Source organism: Leptonychotes weddellii, chromosome 6, assembly GCF_054177405.1.
Source record: "Leptonychotes weddellii isolate Sample4059 chromosome 6, ASM5417740v2, whole genome shotgun sequence".
Classification (NCBI taxonomy): Eukaryota; Metazoa; Chordata; class Mammalia; order Carnivora; family Phocidae; genus Leptonychotes; species Leptonychotes weddellii.
The window spans coordinates 15192006-15214092 of record NC_138374.1 but is presented as its reverse complement, the minus strand read 5'-3'; the positions used below and the strand labels follow the sequence as shown (position 1 = coordinate 15214092).

General features: G+C 47.8%; 1 protein-coding gene across 2 annotated transcripts in view; it reads left to right on the top strand.

Moving 5' to 3' along the window:
• The first annotated feature begins 3046 nt into the window (after nt 1-3046).
• CASP7 (caspase 7) overlaps nt 3047-22087 on the top strand; it is a 28539-nt gene continuing 9498 nt past the window's right edge. The window contains exons 1-2 of one of the 2 annotated variants that reach the window (XM_006744475.3): nt 3047-3187; nt 8974-9083. In XM_006744475.3, coding sequence (XP_006744538.1) covers nt 8974-9083 — 110 coding nt within the window. In that variant the 5' untranslated portion in view covers nt 3047-3187. Of the gene's footprint in view, nt 3188-4781; nt 5638-8973; nt 9084-22087 lie in introns of those variants that run through there. The other variant, XM_081823490.1, reaches the window with a different exon arrangement.

Below are 22087 nucleotides of genomic sequence, written 5' to 3'. Positions count from 1 at the left end.
TTTTAAGTCTTGACTCATAGAGAGATTGTGATCAGTGAAAAACCCCACATTTTGTTTCACATTAATGGCTATCATGTTCAGTGTGTGGGGTAATTGATTTTCTTTTTGAACTTAAAGATAGCACTGACTTATCTCTTCCATTTCCTCCTGTTGATGGTGGCCCTGTTGCTTCAGCCGGTCAAGATCCTTTGGTACCTTGGTTCTGTCATCCAGAATATGAGGTAGTTCTTCCTAGCTCTGAGTCATTTCCAGTGCCCTCCAGGGCCATGGATGTGAAATGGCTTTGAAATTGCAGAGATGACAAATTCAGACGGAGGAGAAAGCTCCCTACCCTTTGCTCTGTCACTGTCACTTTGCTTAGACTGGAGCTGTTCCTCCCATGCTGAAGGGGTGTGTCTACCTTAGTTTATGTTCTCCCAAAAGCAGAGCTTGAGGTGAGGATTTGGATGCACATAGTTTATTTGGGGAGTGCTTCCACAAGGCAGGAGTGAGGGTTTGAGTGAGCCAGTGAAGTCAAATGTATTATTCTGAGCTAATTACCACAGTGGGCGGCCTCTAACAACACATAACATAATATAACATAACATGCCGCTACCCCTACCTAGAGCTGAGATACAGAGCCCCCACCTCTCCCCACCCCAGGGCTGGGATCCAAACCTTGTTGGAGAGAGTATGTCTGTGGCTCACTAGATGGCAGAGAAGTCACTGTGGTGCCATGCTGGTGGAACTTGCTAGAAATCTGTCCTCTAGAACTTTCTGGAAGTCCACCCTCTGGGTGCTAGAGAGAGCTGTTCATAGGAGTACCTCAGTGGAAGAATTCTGCTATAAAACCATCTGAAGGAGTGCCAGTGTTGCTGGGTTTTGCTGGTTACCGTGCATAGCAGTAGCTGGGCACTGCAGAAGCCTAAGAGCCTGATTCTCCAGGAAAGGACAGGAAGGAAAATTCCTTTTTTTTTTTTTTTTTTTTTTAAGGCAACCTGATCCTGGTTCTGCCACTAGCAAGTTGTGATATGGGCCACTTCTTTGAGCCTCAGATTCTTTATCTATAAAATGAGCAGAGGGATTAGCTGTTAAGGCCCCTTCCAAAATCTAACATTGTGTTTCACTGTATTTCACGAGTAATCTGCAAAAACTTAAATTTATAAATCAGTACCTAATTTTCTTTACTGATAGGGAGTTTTCATTTCTTAAATGATTCACAATGGAATTCCTTTAAAAAGCAAATTATCTTAGTGTCTACCGCACTTATTTACCACCGACATTTCAGAAACACGAATGCTAGATAAAGAGTAACGCAGCCTGTCTTAGCCTGTGTGGGCTGCTCTAACAAAATACTAGGGACCATGTAGCTTATAAACACCAGGAACTTATTTCTCACCATTCTAGAGGCTAGAAGTCCAAGATTAGGGTGCCCGCATAAGGAGATTCTGGTAAGAGTCCTCCTTGGGGATGAAAACAGCAACTTCTGCCTATGTCCTCATAGCGTGGAAGGAACTAGAAAGCTCTGTCCAGACTTTTTTAAAAAATAAGGGCACTAATCCCACTCACCAGGGCCCCACCCTCATGATTTAAGCATTTCCTAAAAGCCTCAACTCCTAATGCCATCACATTGAGCATTAAGTTTCAACATATTAAGGGGGGGGGGGCAGTGGACACAAACTTTTAACCTACTGCATGGCCACATTGGAAATAGTGTAACTGTTTAAAATATTCAGGAATTCAAGATTTTTGCTGAAGTTAATAAATTATAATTATGCCCTGACCCTTACCTGGGGCCAGTCTTCCTTAAACCAAAAGTGTCCTTACCTGGCGAGATTCTAGAGACAATACTGAAGTCTGAGGCCCAGGCTAAAGCAAGCAAACACAAAGACAAGATGCGGTTCTTGCCTCATCTCACGCCATAAAGGTTTCCTTCGCATTCAAGGTGTTGAAAGTTCTTTAAAAGCAATTATTTCTGGCATCGATAAAAGTGTAATTTTTTCTCAGATAGTCACACCGCTGCAAGACCGAGTTAATTAGTTGCTGTCCTGAGGAGCCTTGGAGAGAAAGGCTTTGGAGGCGCGGGCTGGAGGCCCAGGGGTGAAGAAAGGCAAAAATGTGAGTGGTGCGCACGTGTGCGTGTGGGCATGCGTACACGTATGCGGGGGTGTAGGGGTAGGAGTGAGGTGGGCCGCGGGAAGTGCAGGGTCCCTCGCTCCTTAGACTAAGTCACGGCCACATGCCCAGTGGCTGACACTTGGGGGCTCTCGATAAATATAGCGGGACCGATTCTGGCGCTTCCTCCAGACAACTTCGCCGACTTGCGAGGCGGGAACTCGCCTAAGAGAGAGAGGAGTTCGGGGTCCTACCGTCCACGCGCAAATCGAGGCGCCCCCAAGAGTGGACACCGGAAGCCCACCGGCGACCCCACGGATGGCCCCAGAAGCCTGGCCGCGGAGAAGGTAACTCCAGCTGCTGCGGGCGCCGAGCACCTCCCTCCCCAGGGTTGGGGCGCCAACAGCACAGATCGGGGTCTGGGGCCTGACTGGGGAAAAGCCCTCCGGCCGTGGGACTGGGTCCCCGGCACTGGTGCGGAAGCCCGAGTGGAGGTACATACGGGGGCCAGCAGCGCCGGGAGAGAAGGAGGGGCGCCCCTGGCTAGCGCCGGGTCGTCGAGCGCCGAGAAGTCCGCGGAGCGCGCTCTTCCGCGTGCGCGGCTGGGGCTGTGCGCGCGGCCGGTTTGCAGAGCGCGCTCCCGGGTCACGTCGAGCGCTGCTGGGGATGCAGAAGGGGCTCTCCCGGGGACGGTGAGCGCGGCGTCGGGGTCGTAGAGCTGTCGGCAAACTTTACCCGGCGCGCTCTCCGGGTGCGCGGCCAACTTTGCCAGGGCGCCTTCCCCCCGGGCGACGCTCGCGGACCACGGTGCAGACCCGGCGACCAGTTCTGCAGGGGGCGCCCTCCCGGGACGGTGCGCGCGTTGGAGCGGGTCGTTGGGCTCGCGAGCCACTCCGGGGAGCGCACCAGCGCGAGCGGGAGGCGGCGCCCGCAGCCCCGGCCGGCTCCGGGAGACTGCCCCGCGCGACTCCGCCTCCTGCCGCGCCGGGCCTTCTAGTTTCGCTTTCGTTGGAGCGGCCCCAGACCCTCGCCGCGCAGGGACCGAGACTGACGCCAGCTCTGGCCGCCTGGCCGCCCGGTCGCCGAGGACACGGTAACTTCGGCCCCTGCCTCCGCTAGCGCCCGTCCGGGCCCGGCCGCGCGCGCTCCTTCCCTCCCTCCGCCCGCGGCCTCCCGCCCACCCAGCCCGGCCTCCGTCTCGCTCAGCCCGGCGCCCCTCCCACCCCCTGGCCGGCTCTCCTCCGCCTCTCTCCCTCTTCCCCGCCCGGGCTGGCCTGCTCTGAAACTTTGGGGAGAGGGCCCGGCACCGCTTGCTTGGCTCAGCTCATTCTCCTTCCCTGCTGGCCGCGGATTTGGAAGAGGGGGCGTGGATTGAGGCCGGAGGGAGGGGATCGTGATCTCGCCGGGCTGACAGCGAGCGCTCGGGTGTCAGACAGCCCTGGGCGCGGATCTTCGCGCCCGTCTGTCAGCTGTGGGCCTCGGTCCTCCCTGTACCTGTCTGTTAAATGGGAACGGAGGCGACGGCGGGCCGAGGGTCGCTGCGAGAATGGAAGGAGGTGACTGGTGCATATAGCAGTGCCTCCATTTGGGCTCAGTGTGCCGGAGGCAACTGTCATCCTGGCTGGGGCTCTTGAAGATTCCTGGAGGAAGTGAAAAAAGGCAGGACCACAGGCGACCTTGCAACCTTTCACCGTTGTAATTCAAGTTTGTCATTTATGGGGCAGTAAAATCACTTGTGGGTTATTCTGTGTGAGTCATTCCCAGGCTTCTTCTGGTGGACTATGTGGCCCTGTACTTTGCTTACTTACAGGCTGTTTCCTCCTTCAGGGGCGCCTGACCTTCAGCCTCCATAGGCAGCCCTCACCTGGGTTCATAATTCACCTCTGCTTCCTGTTAGTTGTGTGGCCCTGGGCAGAATACTTAAACTCTCTGAAGAAACCGAAGTTTCTTCTGCAATATGGTGTGAAGGCTCCAGCCTCCTAGCAGTGCTATGAGCTCCTGGGGACGGGGGGAGGGGGGGGGGCGGCGGGGGGGCGGCGGGGGGGGGACTCGAGTGCCAGGAGAGCCCTTTCTCCAAGTGCCAAAGATGAAAGGTGGAGGTCCTCCATCCAGGGCTGCTGGAGGGCTGCTTCTCTTTGAGCCTTTAGGGAGATTGTCTTCACTGGGGCAAGAGTGGGGTACAGGCTGTGTTATGTCACTTTTCAGAGGAAGCAGCTACAATGAGTCCATCCTCTCACCCATGGGGGAATAAAAAAAAACAGTTCAGGATACAGCTGGGAAGTGATTTCCTACCAGAAGTGTGTACCAGTCGCCTGTTAAAATGTGTTTAGAAATAATCACTAGAGGAATTTTTTTTCATTCTCCACAAAAGCTGCTTAAGATATGGATGTGATTTTAAAATAGGGGTGAAGGTTGACAGCTGAATGTTTTTAGTCTTGACATCTGCCAACAGTGGTGATAATGAGGAATATTTATTGAACATCTAGAATGTGCTACACTGTGCTTAGCACTTTTTTTTTTTTTAAGATTTTATTTATTTATTTGAGACAGAGAGAATGAGAGAGAGAGAGCACATGAGAGGGGGGAGGGTCAGAGGGAGAAGCAGGCTCCCCGCCGAGCAGGGAGCCCGATGCGGGACTCGATCCAGGGACTCCAGGATCATGACCTGAGCCAAAAGCAGTCGCTTAACCAACTGAGCCACCCAGGCACCCCTGTGCTTAGCACTTTATGCACACTTTCCCATTCATCCTCAGCCAGCCTGTGACTTAGGCATCGTTCTCTTCCCATTTCACAGATGAGGAAGATGAGGCTCAAAGAGATTGAGCACTTTGTTCAAGGCCCCATGGCTAATAGATGGAGGAGCCAGTTTAACCCCTGATCTGTTCTTCCCATGACTGGGCTCTCAACTTGGTTGTGTTGTCTCACCTTTATCAACAATTTATTCAGGGCACTGAATGATTTAAACATTTTAAGTACGTTTTAGTTAAAATGTTTATAAAGAAATATTTATTTGGGCACTTGAGTGGCTCAGTCTGTTAAGCATCCGACTCTTGATTTCGGCTCGGATCGTGATCTCAGGATGGAGCCCCTGCTTGAGCCTCAGTGCTGGGCGTGGAGTCTGCTTAAGACTCTCCTCCCTCTGCCAGTTCCCCCTTCCCTCTCTTAAAAAAAAAAAAAATATATATATATATATATATTGAGTGCCCACTGTGTACTGGGCACTTTTCTATGACTAGAACAAAAAAAGGATGATTAAGATACACTCTCAGCCTGCAGATAGGGTCCTCGTGGACACTAGTGACAATAAGAATGACAATGGCTAACGTAGAATGCTTACCTAGAGCTCCTGGCAGTGCTCATGCTTTCTGTGCATCACATACTGATTCACTTAAAGAGAAGATAGACATGTTTAACGGAAGACAGATGTGCCATTGGATGAGCGGTAGCCCTTGTGTGACTGACGGCTCTTGGCAACCTGAGCCCTACAAAGGGGACAAACACCAGAGAACAACAGTAGGCCTGCCCTTGCCAGGCACAGCAGAGGCGAGATCGGCCTGGATTTTCTTGGTGGGATCTGAGGATGAGTGGAAATATGGGGTCAACACCAAGTCTTGGCTTGACTGAAATGATGTGGCCAAGATTAGGCACCCCGCTGGGTCAGCACCCTTGTTCTGGGTGAACTTGATTTTACCCAGAAATCAAGCCCAGCCTCCTAGGAGTCAGAAAGTCACTGAATGTTTTGCTGTTCCCACTGTCTAGGAAGTGGGGACACAGAAGACCCTTGTGGCCTAGTGTTTGGAAGGAAAGCTCTGGAAAGCCTCCCACCACTAAACCATAGAAATAAGCCTGAATTTTATGTCTCCCAAGTCCAAAGTCCCCTCCATGTGGCTGGGAAGGACAAGGAGTTTCAGCTGCACCCCTGCTGTGATGGAGCATGTATGCAGCTCCCCTCTGCCTGCAGAACCCCATCCCTACCCTCTTGGCTTCCCCTTCTCAGACCTCAGGTCAGATATCTCCTCCCCTGAGAACCTTCCCTAATTCCTCCGAGGCTCAGTCGGGTCCCCTGGCGTGGCCACAGATTGTGGGTCCTCGTGGTGCTCACCACAGTGGCAGCTCAACATTTGTGCCATCCTTTTCTCAAAGCCTGTCCCCCATCAAGGCAGCACCAGGTCAGCGTGCTCCCAGCTGTGTCCCCAGCTTCTAGCACCCAGCCTGATGTGTCAGACCCCCAGTAAATATTCACTGAATGGAAGAAGAGGAATCGCTATAACTCTTCTCAGCACTGCCCCCCAGCATTAGAAACAATGTCTGGCTTTCTCAGGAGCTGTTTTCCTTAGGGTTGTCCTTTTTTAAAAAAATTGGTCACCTTGTTTTATCATTGTATGTCCTAGACTCAGCCTTGAAGACTTAGCATTAGCAAAAGGCCCAAAAGGCCCGAGGCTTAAATACCACATGTCAAAGGTAGCGTCCTCTTCTGATGGATTTTGTCTGACTTTACCTTGCTAATTTTGAAAATATTTCTGTGCTTTGCTAACAACAATCCCCATGGAAAAGTAACTAAATCTGTATAAAGGAGATGAAATAAAAACTACTGAGTATTTCTGCGTGCCTGGGTTTATGCTTCTCTGATCTGGGGATGGGGTTATCTCTGTTTTCAGGAAATATTTTGCACTCTAATCTGAAAAATCTAACTGCCACCAACTGGACACCACCCTTGTTGGGTGTTGAGAAACAAGATGACCACCTGGCTTCTCACAGTCATTGTAGAGAGCTGGTGGGGGAACCCTCCCTCCCTCCCTCTCAGTTCTCTCCTCACTGTCCAGTTCACCCCTAAGGGAAGCTGCAGGGTGACGTGATAATGCCACTCAGAATTCAAGGCCTCCAGGTCAGCACTTTGCCATCTTGGACGCCTCCCCTCAAGCTGGATTCCTTCTCCTCCCCACCTCCAAAAGTCCTTACTTGTGCTCTGGGGCACAAAGTGTTCTGTATGCCTTGTTGTTTTCCGACTGAGTGAAAACATCCCTGGGTGAGCCTAACAGGAATGAGGACCTGCGCCTGTCCACTGTGGCCCACTCTGCGATCGATCGGAGACTGGGAGCAACAGAAATTGGACTCTGGAGGGGTTTTCCGTTGTTACTGAAAGCCAAGCCCTTCACCGGGAAGGAAACACGACTTGATTTAGGAAAAACAGCTTTAGTACAGGCTCTGCTTCCAACCAGCTGCATCACTTTTAGCTGATTCTTTTCCCTTGGGCCATTGGTTTCTTCCAGCTTTCCATTCAATTAATATTTACTCAGTAAGCACCTTTTGTGTGTTGGGTGCTTCGGCCATGATGAACTTGGAACTGTTGTGTTTGAGCTAAACAATAAGCAGAATGAAAATAAAAGGCAAAGAGAATGGGGGTGGGGGGAGCTGATGAGATAGGTGTAATCAAAGTGGACTTCTCTGTGGACGTGCCATTTAAGCTGAATTCTGAAGACTGATTCTCAGCAAGCTGGGCAGAGATGTCATGTCCAGCAAATGTGTGGGTAGTGACTTCCAGAAAGAGAGAACTATGAACCCTGACAGAACCTGAAATGATCATAATATGCCTAAGGACACTGAGAGGCTACATGGTGTGATGGTAAAGGGCAGGAGGTGCTCTGGGGTGCATACTGCTGGCTTCAGATCCAGGTCCTACTACTTACTAGTTATGTAGCCTGGAACAAGCTATATAACTTTTTCTAGCCTCACTTACCTCATCTCAAAAAGCAGTGATCATAGGGGTGGTCTAACAGCATTACTGAGAGCATTAAATAAGGTAATGCTTACAAAACAATTAGCATGTAAATAATAATTCAGTTTCTATTCTTTTTTTAAGATTTTATTTATTTATTTATTTGATAGAGAACAAGCAGGGGGGAGGGGCAGAGGGAAAAGCAGACTTGCCACCAAGTTACTAGGGAGCCCGATGCGGAGCTCGATCCCAGGACCCCCAGATCATCGTGACCAGAGCTGAAGGCAGACGCTCAACCGACTGAGCCACCAGGTGCCCCAGTCAGTTTCTATTCTTACTGTTATTTTTTCTTCTTTAAAGTAGAGGGAGTAGTAGATTAGTAGGAGATCCTACATTTTTGGAAAGGGCCAGGTAGTAAATATTCTAGGCTTTTCAGGCCACATGGTCTGTGTCACAATTGCTCAACTCTGGTTGTGGCAGGAAAGCAGCCATAGACAATATGTAAACAGATGGGTAACTCTGCATTCCAATAAAACTTTATTTGCAAAAACAGGTGGTGGGCCATAGTTTGCAGACTCCGTTACTAGATAACAAAGGGTCTTAAAATCCAAGGAGATGGGTTTAGATTTGAACTTTTTTTTAGATCATAGGGATCTCTTGAAGATTCTTGAGTAGGAAAATAATTTGATGGAAATCTATCTTGGTAAATAAAAGAATCTGATACAGACAGCTTTATACCCCAGGTTGCTGTTGTGTTTGAACTAGGTTTGAGTGATGCCAGGAAAAGGATGAGCACTTTATAACCTGTCAGGAATGCAGGGAGAGTTTCTTGTCACTATAAACCTTGACCAACCTCCCACAGCTTCTCAGACACAGGGAACCTTTAACAAAACCATGGATGCAGGATGCGAAGCTCCCTGAGGGCATGGATTTTGTTTCCTTTGCTGCTGTTTCGTCCATCTCTAGAACACTGCCGGAAATAAAGTTGGTGCTCAAGCATTTGAATGACTTGTTGGTGCAATAACCCTGGAGCCTAAACATGCAAGACTGCTCCCCTGCAGGCTTAATTAAAAACTGTATCACTAGTGAGTGCTGCTTAAAAATATCCTGAGGCTAGTGATGCCACTAAATACCAAAGGTCTGGTTGGTTTTTCTCCTTCCAGATGGCAAGCGATCAAGGCTGTGGTGCGGAGCAAGCAGCTGGGGACGCAGGCAGCCCAGATGCAGTCGATGCTAAGCCAGACCGGTCCTTCTTTGTCCCATCACTCTTCAGGTAAGTTTCCTTCCTTGCCCTGGGCCTCTTCAGCCCACCGTGCCCCTGCCATCGCAGGAGAGGGACGTTCTGGGCAGGAGGTCTGTGCTGTGCGTGGAAGATTTGCACAGAATCCTGGCAGCTGTCTGTGACAACACTAGGATTCCTGTGTGCACTCCCTGTCTCTGGGGGCAAGCCCCAAGCCGGAGGGGAGGGGGGGTGTTGGAGGGGTCGGTCTCCTGCTCCGTGGCTTGGTTTGCAGCCGGCCTCCTTTGAGGCAGAGTATATAGGCTGCTGCTGCCAGTTGGGACCAGGTTTGGCTGAAAGGCAGAATCCAGGGACACGGGACAGGAGGTTTTAGGGTAGCACTCCATTGAGGGAAGCATCCTGTCTAGTGATTCTCACCTTGTCTTTTCTTGAGTTCACTTCTAAAATTCTAAATTTTGCATTTAATAATAATAATAGCTTCATTTATTACATTCTTGTATGCCAGCTCAGTGTTGCATGTAGCTCTCAATCTCAGGAGATAGTTCTGTTGTTATCGTCACTTAATAGGTAAGGAAACTGAGGCACAAAGTGGTTTACTAGCTTGCCTCTCTGATGACAGTTTGTAAATGCTAGAACTGAGATTAGAATGTACACAGTACCAGCACCACTCAACAGTTCTACTGTGCTTTCCATTTAAAAGTGGGGCTGCAAGGACATGGAGGAGCCCCTTATCTCCCTTCAACCTTGGTCATGGAATGGCAGGCAGTAGGGCTTCCTGGCAAGAAGCTGGAGTGCTTTGTGGGTCAGAAACATCCGACTGTTCGGTATCTCCTAAGCCAAGCCCCACCTGGGAGGGACAGTGACAGAGATAAAAGTTGAGGTTAGGGAGTGCTCCCAAGCAGTGCTCAGGAGGGGAAGAGTGGGTGATGGGGGGATAGCCTGGCTCCCTGCAACATCCCAGAGAGACCCTGGGATCATACCATCCCACACAAGATGAAAAAGTGGGGAGACCCCCAACATCCTGGACCCGAATTCCATTGGCCTTGGTGGCCATTTAGGGTCAAGAATACCCGAGGAAATGATCAGAACATACAGCTCCAACCCCTGAGAACTTCTGAAAGCCATCAGATCAATCGATCCAAGCTAAACCCCTCCCCAGTGCAAGCCCCTTAGAACAGTGGCCATAAAATGTTTCGCTCACTTAGCTGCGAAGTGATCTTGTAAAACTACACGTGCACTCATACATTTTAAGGTGACACAGAAATTTCTTGTCAAATAGTTGCAAAGGATGTGAGAATATTTCAGTTTTCCCAACGCTTTGAGTCTTCAGGTAAAGCGGGTTACCTCTTGTGACAGAGAAAAGGGGAACTGTGTAATGGCCATTTCACAAGTCTTTATAAAAACGTTTTGGTGTACTTCCCAGAAATTATGAAAACCAATGGTGTGTTGTTAACTATTGACATTTAAAAATCACTTGTTTATATGTATGCAGTGGAATCTAAAGCCACAGGAGTTTGTTTGTTTGTTTTTTAAGATTTTATTTGAGAGAGAGAGAATGTGAGTGGGGGGTCTGGACAGAAGGAAAGGGAGAAGCAGGCTCCCCGTGGAGCAGGGAGCCCAATGCAGGACTCGATCCCGGGACCCTGAGATCATGACCTGAGCTGAAGGCAGACGCCTAACTGTCTGAGCAACCCAGGCGCCCCGCCGCGGCCACAGGAGTTTTATAACCACATTTCTCCATTAAAAATGGACACGAGCAAGCTGTCTTTAATAGCTAGAATTTTTGTTGTTTCTTTTTTCCTCGAACTCTTGTTTTTCCATTTATTTCCCCCCACAGTATTTTATTCTGCTATAATCGGTTTAGTTACTTGAAATCTTTTATTGATCACCTCATTGTGCATCTCTGTAACATATAGGTGTGCGTGTATACGTTTGCATAAATTTTAAGGCCTTTTTCCAGGTATCATGAGTATTAAAAGAAATTTCTCCTACATTGAGTTACTAATAATTTCTCCTAGACTAAGTTTATGTCCCGGCTATTATTAATTCACAGTAGGTCCAAACAAATGTTGATAAATCGTCAGTGCTATTAAATTGTTATTTACCAAAATAATTATGAAACGAAAATTGCATTTAAATTCCAACTTATAATGGGAAAGCAGGCTTTTAAAAAGCTAGTTTACAAATAAATGGACAAATAATAGTCACTGCTAGAATAAGAAAGTTCAGTATCACCTCTTTTGCCTATTTGTCATTTTTAGAGGTAGAAGTGCTGAGAAGCCATGAACATGGGACAGCAGCAGTTTTGTTATAATAATGCCACTTAATTCTTTGAATTCCTTCTAAGTTCTGTGCCAAAAACTGACAAATCAGTTAGGTCCTTCTGCAATTGTATTGAGAATGATTAGAAATTACCTGACTTACAAAAGGAATTGTTATTCAGCCCTTAGAAACATTTATTTTTTTTCCTTCCTGGGAAGTACACTCAAAAGGCTTTATCAAAACTTCTCCCAAAACCGTACATTAAACCTGTTCCTCTTTACCTAGAGGCAACTTATGTAACCCAAAATATTCCTGACAGAGATAAGATAATTAAAATAGCAATGTTAAACATTTGTCAGTATCCTTTTTTTCCCCTTTTTTGGTAAAATGCTTATTTTAAACTATCTGCTTTTTAAAATATTTCATTGTTAAGACCTTAGAGCTGCAAATGTAGCTCTTCACTTATGTAAAATGTCTGTTCTGTATTCCAGTTGACAAAGCCAGTCCTTCTTGTTAAACCAATCAGCCTCACCAGATTTGCTTTCAACCAATGAAGGTCTGATACCATTTTCAGTTCAGCAAATGTGTTATTAGGCATCCCTACGACAACCGTCTTGTTTCTAATTCTTGGAGGATGGTGGATGGATGGATGGATGGATGGATGGAGGTAGGGTGGGGAGAGAGGGAAGGAAGGAGAAAGGAAAGGGCACAAAGAAAGCCCAGTGCTGTGTTTACGTACCTGAATCAGTGTTTATTTGCTTTGCTGTCACACAACTCTAGCTTAAAAGTAATAGTCTTTGGAAATAATCAGGGGGTAAAAAAGGCAGTCATATAAAAGCCACATCACTCCCATTCCATTCTATTACATATATTTCTTTATTAGTATATTTTTAAACATATAATTGAATTTGGAACAGCCCAGTGTGGCCCCAAACAGCCCCATTTCTAATGCCATCCTTCACCCTTATTAGACTCTTATATAAATAGGAAGCCCATCGTGGTGCCTCATTCAAGGAGACCCACAGATACTGATATTTGAATTGTCTGTTTGTTAGAGGATGTGGAGGTTTTAGGATGGATGAGATTCTGCTTTTTTTTCCATGTAGTGGGAGACAGGAAACTGAGGAAGGGGAGGCAGCATCTCAGGCCGACCAGTTTTAGGAAAAATATGTACAGAAATTGAGGATCTGATCATTCATTTCCTTAAAGCTGCCTGTGTCTGCACCCCTTGGAAGGTTTTTGAGTGCCTTGTTTGAAGACCTCTGCCTTATGGATGCATCATTTTGCAAAAATAGGTATGGTCTGTGATGTGGGGTTTTTTTACCGCCTTACGTCCTTTGGAAAGGTCAATAAGCCCTCATAGTCTTCTGTATTCTAGTGCGCTGTACCTTTTTGTTAATAGCGTGGCTGACATTGACCTCAAGCTTCATGTTATCAAAATAAACAGTAATTATCCTTGCAAAATACTTGAATTATATTCCATTTTCCAACTAAATATTTGAATTAAATTAAATGGGCAGGGGCCAGATTTTAGAAGGGCTTGTCTGTAAGTCATGTTAAGGATTTAGAAACTGTTGATTTTAGTTGTATGGATTATAAGAAATGACTGTTGAATTATTAAACAATACTTTGCTACAGTAAATGGCAATTTAATGTCTTATTCTTCCAGGTTATGAATTGTTAGTTGCTTATTTTCTCTGCCTTCGCTGGGCATCGGACTCGAATCCTATATTTGTGATGCACAGGCCACCTACCAAGGAGGCAGTCAACTCAAATAAACTTCTACCAGAATTTGTGATGTACCCTTAAAATTTAGGTTTTTCCTTTCATTTTTATTTACTTAAGTAAGATGGAAGGTTCTTTCATGTGGTTTTAAAATTAACCATGTCTGGGGTGCCTGGGTGGCTCAGTCGGCTAAGTGTCTGCCTTCGGCTCAGGTCATCATCCCTGGGTCCTGGGAGGGAGCCCTGCCTGCTTCTCCTTCTCCCTCCACCCCTCCCCCCTCTCATGCTCTCTGTCTCTCTGTCTCTCGAATAAATAAGTAAAATCTTTAAATAAATAAATAAAATGTCAGGTGCCATTTTGGGTCACTAATTCATTATTTCAGTCATTCATTAAATATCTGTGGAGCAACAGTGAGAAGTTAAGCCCCTTGTACCAAGTCCCATAGGTGATTAGTGAATTTGAACCTGCATTCGCCTGCCTCTCACACCAAGTTCTCAATGAGGACTCTCAGCTGCTGCCTTAATGTGCCAGGCTCTGTGTTTGGCCCAGAGCTGCAGCTGGAAACAAGGTCAACAAGATCCACATGACCCCAGCCCCAGACCTTCACATTCCTGCAGTGAAGGCAGGCATGCAACAGGTAACTGAGGTGGGGCAGAGCAGGGTGCTGGGGGAATAAGATTGAAAAAGGGACCCGGACTGGTCTTGGGTGAAGGAAGCTCCCCCCTCCGGAGATGTGATGTGTGCTGAGACTTGATGGGGGGAGGAGGATGGCGAAGGGGGGTGGGTGTGTGAGATCAGGGTGATGTATGCTGGCAGGAATGTGGGATGTGAAGGTACCCCAGAAGAGGAGACAGGAGAAATGGGCAAAGGCCAGATTTTAGAAGGACTCGTCTATAAGTCACATTAAAGATTTGGAATAGATCCTAAGAACAAGGAAGTCACCAGAGTTTAAGAATTAGAGTGACTTAGGGGCGCCTGGCTCAGTGGGTTAAGCAATGGGCTCTTGGTTTTGGCTCAGGTCATATCTCAGAGTCCTGAGTTCAAGCCCCATGTTAGGCTCTGCACTCAGCGTGGAGTCCGCTTGAGATTCTCTCTCTCCCTCTCCTTCTGCCCTGCCCCCCCCCGCCCCCGTGCTCTGTCTCTCTCTCTCTCTCTTGAATAAATCTTAAAAAAAAAAAGTAGAGTGAATTGATCAACTATACCTACCAAATAAAAAAAAAAAGAGCTGCAGTGCGAGGCAGGCCCTGAAGAGGGGGCTGTTGCAGTTCTCCTGGCCAGATGCCCCTGAAATGCTGCAGGTGGAGCGGAGCTGCTGGCCCCAGAGGTGGCAAGAGGTAGAAGCAACGGGACTCTGTGACCAAAAGGAAGAAGGGCCGGAGAGGGGAGAGACGCTGAGGAAAGTGGCACCTGAACTCCATGGAAGATGGGAGTCATCTGGTGACCCCTGAGTCCTCTGGCTAGAGAAAGGGGTGATGAAATCCCTATTTCTATTGTCATAATGACAGAAGGGCACCAGCGTTTTGCCACCTTTCATAGCTTCCCTGAACATTCCTGCTGCCTTGGCTTTGCTGCGCAAGAGTGCATGACAAATTTGGGTGATGGGGCGAGACTCCAAACAGTGTGATTTGCTGCAAAGAGTGGGTGTCCACGGTCACACCTGGCCCGTTGACAGGGTCGACGCCTATGCCTTCAGCTCTGTGTCTTGAGATTCTAGAAGGGATTGTTTATTCTGCTGAATTTAACTCATGGGGGTGACCTGAATACGGCAGAGCAAGTCTGGGAGGTGCGGCAGCCCCTCCCATGGTCCCCTCTGCGGAGTGCGGGACCTGAAGTATCCCACATGTCAGGTGTGTGGGTGCATCGCGGGCTACTTCGGGTGCTCCACACCCGTGATGGCAGGCACCCTACACAGCCTGTCCCGTCCCCAGCTCCCTTCTCCAAGGAGGAGAAGGTAAGGCAGTGGGGGCGGACAGTGGTGCCCCCTGCCCGTTTCTAATTGACAACACCCGCCTTCCCCTGGGGACCTCAAGGATTCTGGGAAACAAGAAAGACGTCTCCTCCCCACCACCAGCCCCCCACCAGCCTGGGAGGACTCACTGGCCCCAGGTAGTTCCAAATTCTCAGACTTATCTTGGCTTTGTTGCCTCTGTGTCACTAGATGGCATCACAACATCGTTTTATTTCCAACCCGTTGGGCCCTGAGTAAACCTGGCTGTTTAACTTACTTTAAAAAAAAAAAAAAAACAATTTTATTAAAATGTTTTCTAATACCCTGATTATTGAAGAACATTTGGAAAACACAGGAAACCACAAAGGAAAAATATTCAAGATATTAATTTGAAATGCATAAAAGTGTCTGGACTTGTAAACAGAAAAGACTTAGAAGAAATCAGTATGTGCACCGTCGGCATTCATTATGAACCACAGTTTATGGAACAAGTTCTAGAATCATCTGTGCACGCGAAGAGGGCTTCCTCTTGAAGTAAAGGTAACCTTAGCACCTGGCACGAGGTACCTGCCATCCAAGGTCGTAGCCTGGTCCCTGCCCTGGATGTGAACTCAGGTCCTTATTAAATGTCTAGGCATGGCTACGGAAATGACTGCAAAGAGCTCATTGCTGAATTGTAGTGTACCGGGAACTGTGGGAGGCAGGGGCAGGGGAGGAGGCGGAAGGAGGAGAAGAGAGAGCCAGAGGAGGTGGAAGTGGAGTTACCAGGGGACAGGAAGAGCCTGCCTGCCAGGGCCAAGCTACAGTGAAAGTGATGATCAGGCCGGGTCTCGAAGTGCAGGTTCTTGGAACGGGGGTGGAGGCCCATGGACAGGGTGAGTTTGGTCCTGGTGGCACCACTGAGATCCACCGTAGGTACAAGGCCGGGCCTCACCCAGCAGCCTCCTGTATGTCCTCCCTCGGGCACACTTGAGCTGTGAAATCAGAGGCGCCTTTCTCGGTCCTGCTCAAGGTCCCTGTTAAAGGAAATAAAAAGGCAAAGTAGCAAACAGATTTCACACACTCAGATTTCCCTGGGACCTTGGTGGAACCTTTTGCCTCCCTGCAGAGGGGGGGTGTTTATCCTTCCATTTCCCAAGCGAAGGGGGCAGGAGAAAAGCCTCATTTTCAAAACTTGATAAACTCCCAGCTTTTGAGGCACTCGTTCAGAGCCCATGGGCTTTCTGCTCTGTGTCATCTCTGTGCCCCGGACTTTGTGCCCCTCGAGTGTATATATTAAAGGCCACTGGCTTCTGATTCTTTCTCCTCCGTTGCTACTCGGGTTTCTCCACCAGCTAAGGGTTATATGTAAACAGATCCCCATAAAAATATGTATTCTTTGTATAATTATGAGGAAGACCCAGGCAGCCTGTCTTTTCATTTGGTGGGGAGGGTGTTTCAGAAGCAATGCTTTGGAATTAGAGAAAAGGACAAAGAGAGCAGACCTTCAGCTCATTCCAAAGAATATGTTCCAAATTAAACAAAAGCTCTTTGATCACACCCATTGATTCAAAGAGCCAGGACCCCCCAAAAGAAAAGGAATGTTAAAATAAAATCCAGGGAGTTGACTTTTCCATAAAGGAAGTCTTTGAATTCAGGCTATAGAATACCGGATGCTTGTCTCCCAAATTTGTATGTAAACAGTACTCAAGGTTCAGTGTTGTATTTGAGGTGGACTTCCCAGGTTCTGGTCCTGGCCTCCCAGTCACTCGTTGAGGGACTAGCAAGTCCTTTGACTTGTTTGAGCCTCAGTTTTCTCCTCTGCATAATAGGGGTATGAATACCTGTCCATGGGATTGTTTGTGAGACTTGAATAAAATAACTGTCAGCTTGCTGAATAGCCTGATGAGGAAGAAACTGTTAGATCCTTCCTTCCTCCTACTGTAATGTTAAAACTGGAAGATTCCTGAAAACGTGATATGTCGCAATTTCTTCCTCTAACGGTCGAGGAAAGTTAAGACCAGAGAGGTAAAGTGCTTTCTTTACCCATAGTCACCCAGCAAGAACGGGCCCGAGACCCAGGTCTACCTTGGGGTCCAGGACTCCACCCCTTATATCAAGTGCCGGTCCCGACTACAGTGGCATGGGGCCTTTCAACCACATTTATCCACCAGCAGAGCAGTTTTTCTCTCCTACCCAAGTGGGTCAGCAGATTTAATTCTTCATTGAAATTGCTCCCTTTCTGCTTCACTTCACCTGAGGGATGGACAGTGTTCCAGCAGGGCTGGCGATGGGCTTTCTGATAGAGAGCCAAGGGCCCATTACAGGAGCGGAGAGCCACACCTCTAAAACATGGTCACAGGATCTAGACACTTTGAAGCTCCGCACATGCAGAATTCCTCCAGTTATTTTAGGTTATTGCTCTCCTAGAAGGGAAAAAGTGAGCTGGAAGGTTAAAAGAAAAAAAAAATGAAGAAGGCAAGTAAATGATCAGGTTTTCATAGTAATAAAAATGTTAAAACACTATTCTAGGGGCGCCTGGGTGGCTCAGTCGGTTAAGCATCTGCCTTCGGCTCAGGTCATGGTCCCAGGCTCCTGGGATCAAGTCCCGCATCAGGCTCCTTGCTCAGCAGAGAACCTGCTTCTCCCTCTGCCTGCCACTCCCCCTGCTTGTGCTCTCTCTCTCTCTCTGACAAATAAATAAAAAAAATTTTTAAAAATAAAATCTTAAAAAATCACTATTCTAGAAGTAAGTCTAGTTATAGAGAAGTACTGTGAGGAGCGCCTAGGTGGCTCAGTCGGTTAAGCGTCAGACTCTTGGTTTACACTCAGGTCATGATCTCGATCCTGAGATCGAGCCCCGCGTCAGGCTCCACACTCAGCAGGGAATCTGCTTGAGATTCTCTGTCTCCTTCTGCCTCTGCTCCTCCCCCCCATCTAAAATAAATAAATAAAATCTTTAAAGAAAGAGAGAGAATGAAAAGTACTGTGAAACTAGGGCCTGTTGTTTCTCCGGGGCACACGCGACCACAAGTGAGATGCACAGTGTGGCCTTGCATGTTCAAACCCCGAGCTTGCTGGGGCTCAGGGTGTTCGGCCTGACACGCTTCTGTTATGAAGAGTCTACCGTTCCTCCGAAGGTGGAAAAGATACTTGCAGTCGAGTGTGTCAGAATGCGGCCATTCTAAGTTCTGGAGCCTGCAGCCATAATACAGACATCAGTTTTAGGCTATTGAAAGGGAATTCTGTCCTTGATTTACCCCTGGCTGATTTTTTTTTAGTCTTTTATCAATTTTTTTTTTTTTTTTAGACCGAGAGTGCGTGCATAAGCAGGGGGCGGAGGGGCAAAGTTAGAGGGAGAGAAACCTGAAGCAGGCTCCACACCCAGTGCAGAGCCCAACGTGGGGCTCTATCCCAGCACCCTGAGATCATGAGCTGAAGTCAGGAGTCGGCCGCTTAACCGCCAGAGCCACCCAGGCACCCCTTTTATCAATTTTTATCGTCGGAGGTCTATCTCTCTGTTCCGTTGTGTAGGGGGGAGGAGAGAAACGTGCATGTGGATAAGCTTGGGGGAAGGACTTTTTCTCCCTAGCCTATTTTAAACCAACTTCGTTTCCCAAAGTAGGTGTATGCTTGCAAATCTGAGTTTCAGAAAATAATGTGCAGAGACAGTTTTCCCTTTGTCCACAGACCTGAGGACGGCAAATGGTTCGGTGTGCCCGGGGTCATGGTGTCAGCCCCACGCCTTCTGCTGGCCGTGACCTTGAACGAAGAAATTGAGAAAAGCATCCTTGAACCATTTGCTTAATAAGTGTTTCATTTTTATGTGTTCACATTTTCCTCCTTGCGTTTGGAGGGTGAGGTGGGAAGGGGTAGGAACTCCTGGATCACTCATTTGATTCAAGACCATTGAAAAAGGTTTATCTGCCTCATCCGAAAATTAAAGTATTTGGTCTGCCTCTGTAGTCTTTTATTTGTATTACTACCTTGAATACCTTTATAAGGAGAAAAATAACCTAGAGAATTTGAACTCTGATCCACCACAAAGTCACCTCCTATTTTTGTTCATTGACTTACCTATAATGTTACATATTTTGCCATTTCTGTGTGTGCTGTTCTGCCACCTTTTGTAGGCTGGCACTTTGGTGGGTCACCCCCATCTGCATGCTCATCACTTTAAATAGCTGTGTGGTATTTTATTCTAATGACACTCAGTCTCTTGCTTAGCCATCCCCCTGTTTCCATGTTTTCACTCTTAAAAACGGTGCTGCTGGCTGCATCTTTGTGGATGTTTGGGGTTCCCCCCCCCTTTGGATCCCATGCTCCTAGAAAGTCACTTTTTCTCTAGGGAGCTGTCCCGGGGTGGGGAGGATGCAGCAGTGTGGAGCCTGGGCATTTCTGCTGGTCAGCAGAGAAGGGGGAGGCCAGTGTGACTTTCCCAGCCCCAGTGTGAATGGTCCTATGGAAAACTCCAGCGTGCAGTTCACTGCTGATTCAGTCACGGGCCTTCAGGGCCGGGCGGGCTCTGCCAGTCTGCTGTCCCCTGCTGAGCCCCGAGCATGTTGAGTTTTTATTATTACAGAGAAGAAGGAAACTCGCTGCCAGTAGTTGCCGGGCGAAGCCTAGTTCTGATGCACAGGGGGGTGCTTTCAGATGGAGACACGAGGTACCACCTTGACTCTTTCCTTTCCTCTCTGCCTCGCTCTGTGCCTTGGTATGTCAGGACCGTCGGGGATACCCGCCGCCATTCAAAATGTTGAAACCATGAATGAATCATCCCAAAAATATTTAGACAAAGCAGCTACGAAAACCAGAACTGTAGTTGCGAATGAAACAGCCCTGGGGAAATGTGTGCCTGGTGGTGTGTTTACTTTCCTGCTGATGAATGTCTGCAAACAGATAGAGCTTCTGGGGATCCTATTCATGGAGACGCTTTAGAAAATAAACAGTAGCAGGTTTCCATGTTTCTATCCCCTTCCAAATATAGAAAGGTATAATTCACATCTCAAGCAGTCTAGGGGATCTGTAAGAGGATAAAAACCTGTATTTATCCACTCTGGTGATGGGGAAAATTATACTCACACCCAGAGTGAATTGTAAAAATTCATTGTGCACTTTCTGAGGTTTTTTACTTCTTCATCAAGGAGACAGAGTATTTTTATCCTGTAATGTTTTCTGGTATGAGTTGCTCTAGGCTCTTCAAGGACGTCTTTTTATATAAATAACCATCGGAGCTTGGTTGTAATTTTTTGCCCCCTGACTTTGTTGAAATGACTGAGTTGGCCTCGCACTGTGGAATTTGATGTTCCCCCAAAATGGGTCTCTAACCTAAGAAGTTAGGATCATCTAGTTTCTTCCTGATAATCAATGCTGTCATGATCTGTGTTCCTAGAAGGGATTTGAGCTTATCTGAATATGTCTGGGAAGAGAAGATAATGGTCCTTGCTCATACTGGTGAGGAAAGGCAACACGGAGAAACAAGAGAGATAAGGTTAGGAAGCATTGTAGTAAATTAACCGCCGGTTGCATTTTAGTGCACACTTATGAACACTTACTAAGTCGTTCTCCCAGGCTGTCCTGGTTAGTGCAGTCTTGCTTATCTGGCCCGAAGAACAGTGATTTCATGGCCAGATCTATTTTTTAAAATCTGTAGCCAATTGTGAAACACAGGATCTTTTAAGAGGATTTGGAACTTTTTAATTCACTGTTCTGGTTTATCATGAGCCTTGTACTTAATAGCACATTTCAAAACAAGAATCCTGTGTTTCTTCTCAGCATAGTAATCTTGGCCAAAGTCTTCAGAAAGTGAAAAAGGCCAAGGTAAAAGCTGGGTTTATCAGCAGGGAATTAGCAGAGGCAGAGGAGAAGGGGTGGAGTGGGGGGGAGCAGGTAGAACGGGAAATACTAGAATCTGACTTAAAAAAACATAGCATGGCCAGCTTTTATTTGCTGTGTCTTCCCATGCCTCTCATCTATACTTTGCAGAATAAACGGGATAATGGTTATGAACAGACCTCGTAAAACATAAAACACTACACAAACATTAACAATACTTGTTGCCAGTGACGTAGGGAGATAGGAAGTTGTTCCTCCACCGTTTGCACGGTTCGTCAGATTCAGGAGAAAGGCCGGCTTCCGTTGATCTAGTCCTGAAAGAAGCTCTGTGCGCCCTCCCTTTTGGGGTCTGTGCCATGGCCATGCACACGTGCTCCCGGATCTTCTGCAGAAAAGTCCTATGAACTTAGGACAAGGAGAATGGCCACTTTTAGAAGCTCTTATCTCTGGGGGAGGATCACCAGCTGAAGAAATGTCTAATCTGGATCTCTGAAAGCTTCTTAGTACCCCTCGTTCCCCAGCCCTGGGGGAACCTGCCGTGCGATTGGACTGTTGGCATCTTTCTGCAGTGGCTAATTAATGAGCACAATCTCTTTGGAGCCCTTGAAGCTCTTGCCCCTGTCCAATAGCAGTTGTTTATCTGAGGATCGGCCTGGCTCTGGCAATTGGTTTCCAAACAGATAGTAACTCTTTATGAGCTGCTGGTGCTGGGATTGCTAAGCTTCCTGCCCCTGACTCAGTTACTGCGCCACCAAGACCGTGCAGGGGACTCTCCAAACACTGCAAACGAGGCAGAAGAGGAGTGACATTTCCCGGAAGCATTTCGGTTGCGGTGTTAAAGTAATTGCAGCCTCCAGTTCTGTTTGCCTGGCACCCCTAGGAGACCTTGCAGGTTCCTCAGTAAGTTGTAAATCATACACACGACCCCACAGACAGTCTCACTGCTGCCGAGGGGCACCTTCCACAGGCCGCGCATCCCAAGGTGTATCTGGTTCGACCTTCTGGCCACAACCAAGGGTCCCAAAGGCTGCGCTCCTGTGGAAAGTGGTGTTTGACAGGAGAGGGCGAGCTGGCTCTTCTGCCCTGCATGGGGCTCAGCAGTGGAAGGTTAGAGTCAAGAGGGCCCATGCAGGGGCACCTGGGTGGCTCTGTCGGTTAAGCATCTACCTTCGGCTCAGGTCATGATCTCAGGGTCCTGGGATCGAACCCCACATCGGGCTCCACATTGGGCTCCCTGCTCAGTGGGAAGTCTGCTTCTCCTTCTCCCTCTGCCCTTGCTTCCCTCCCC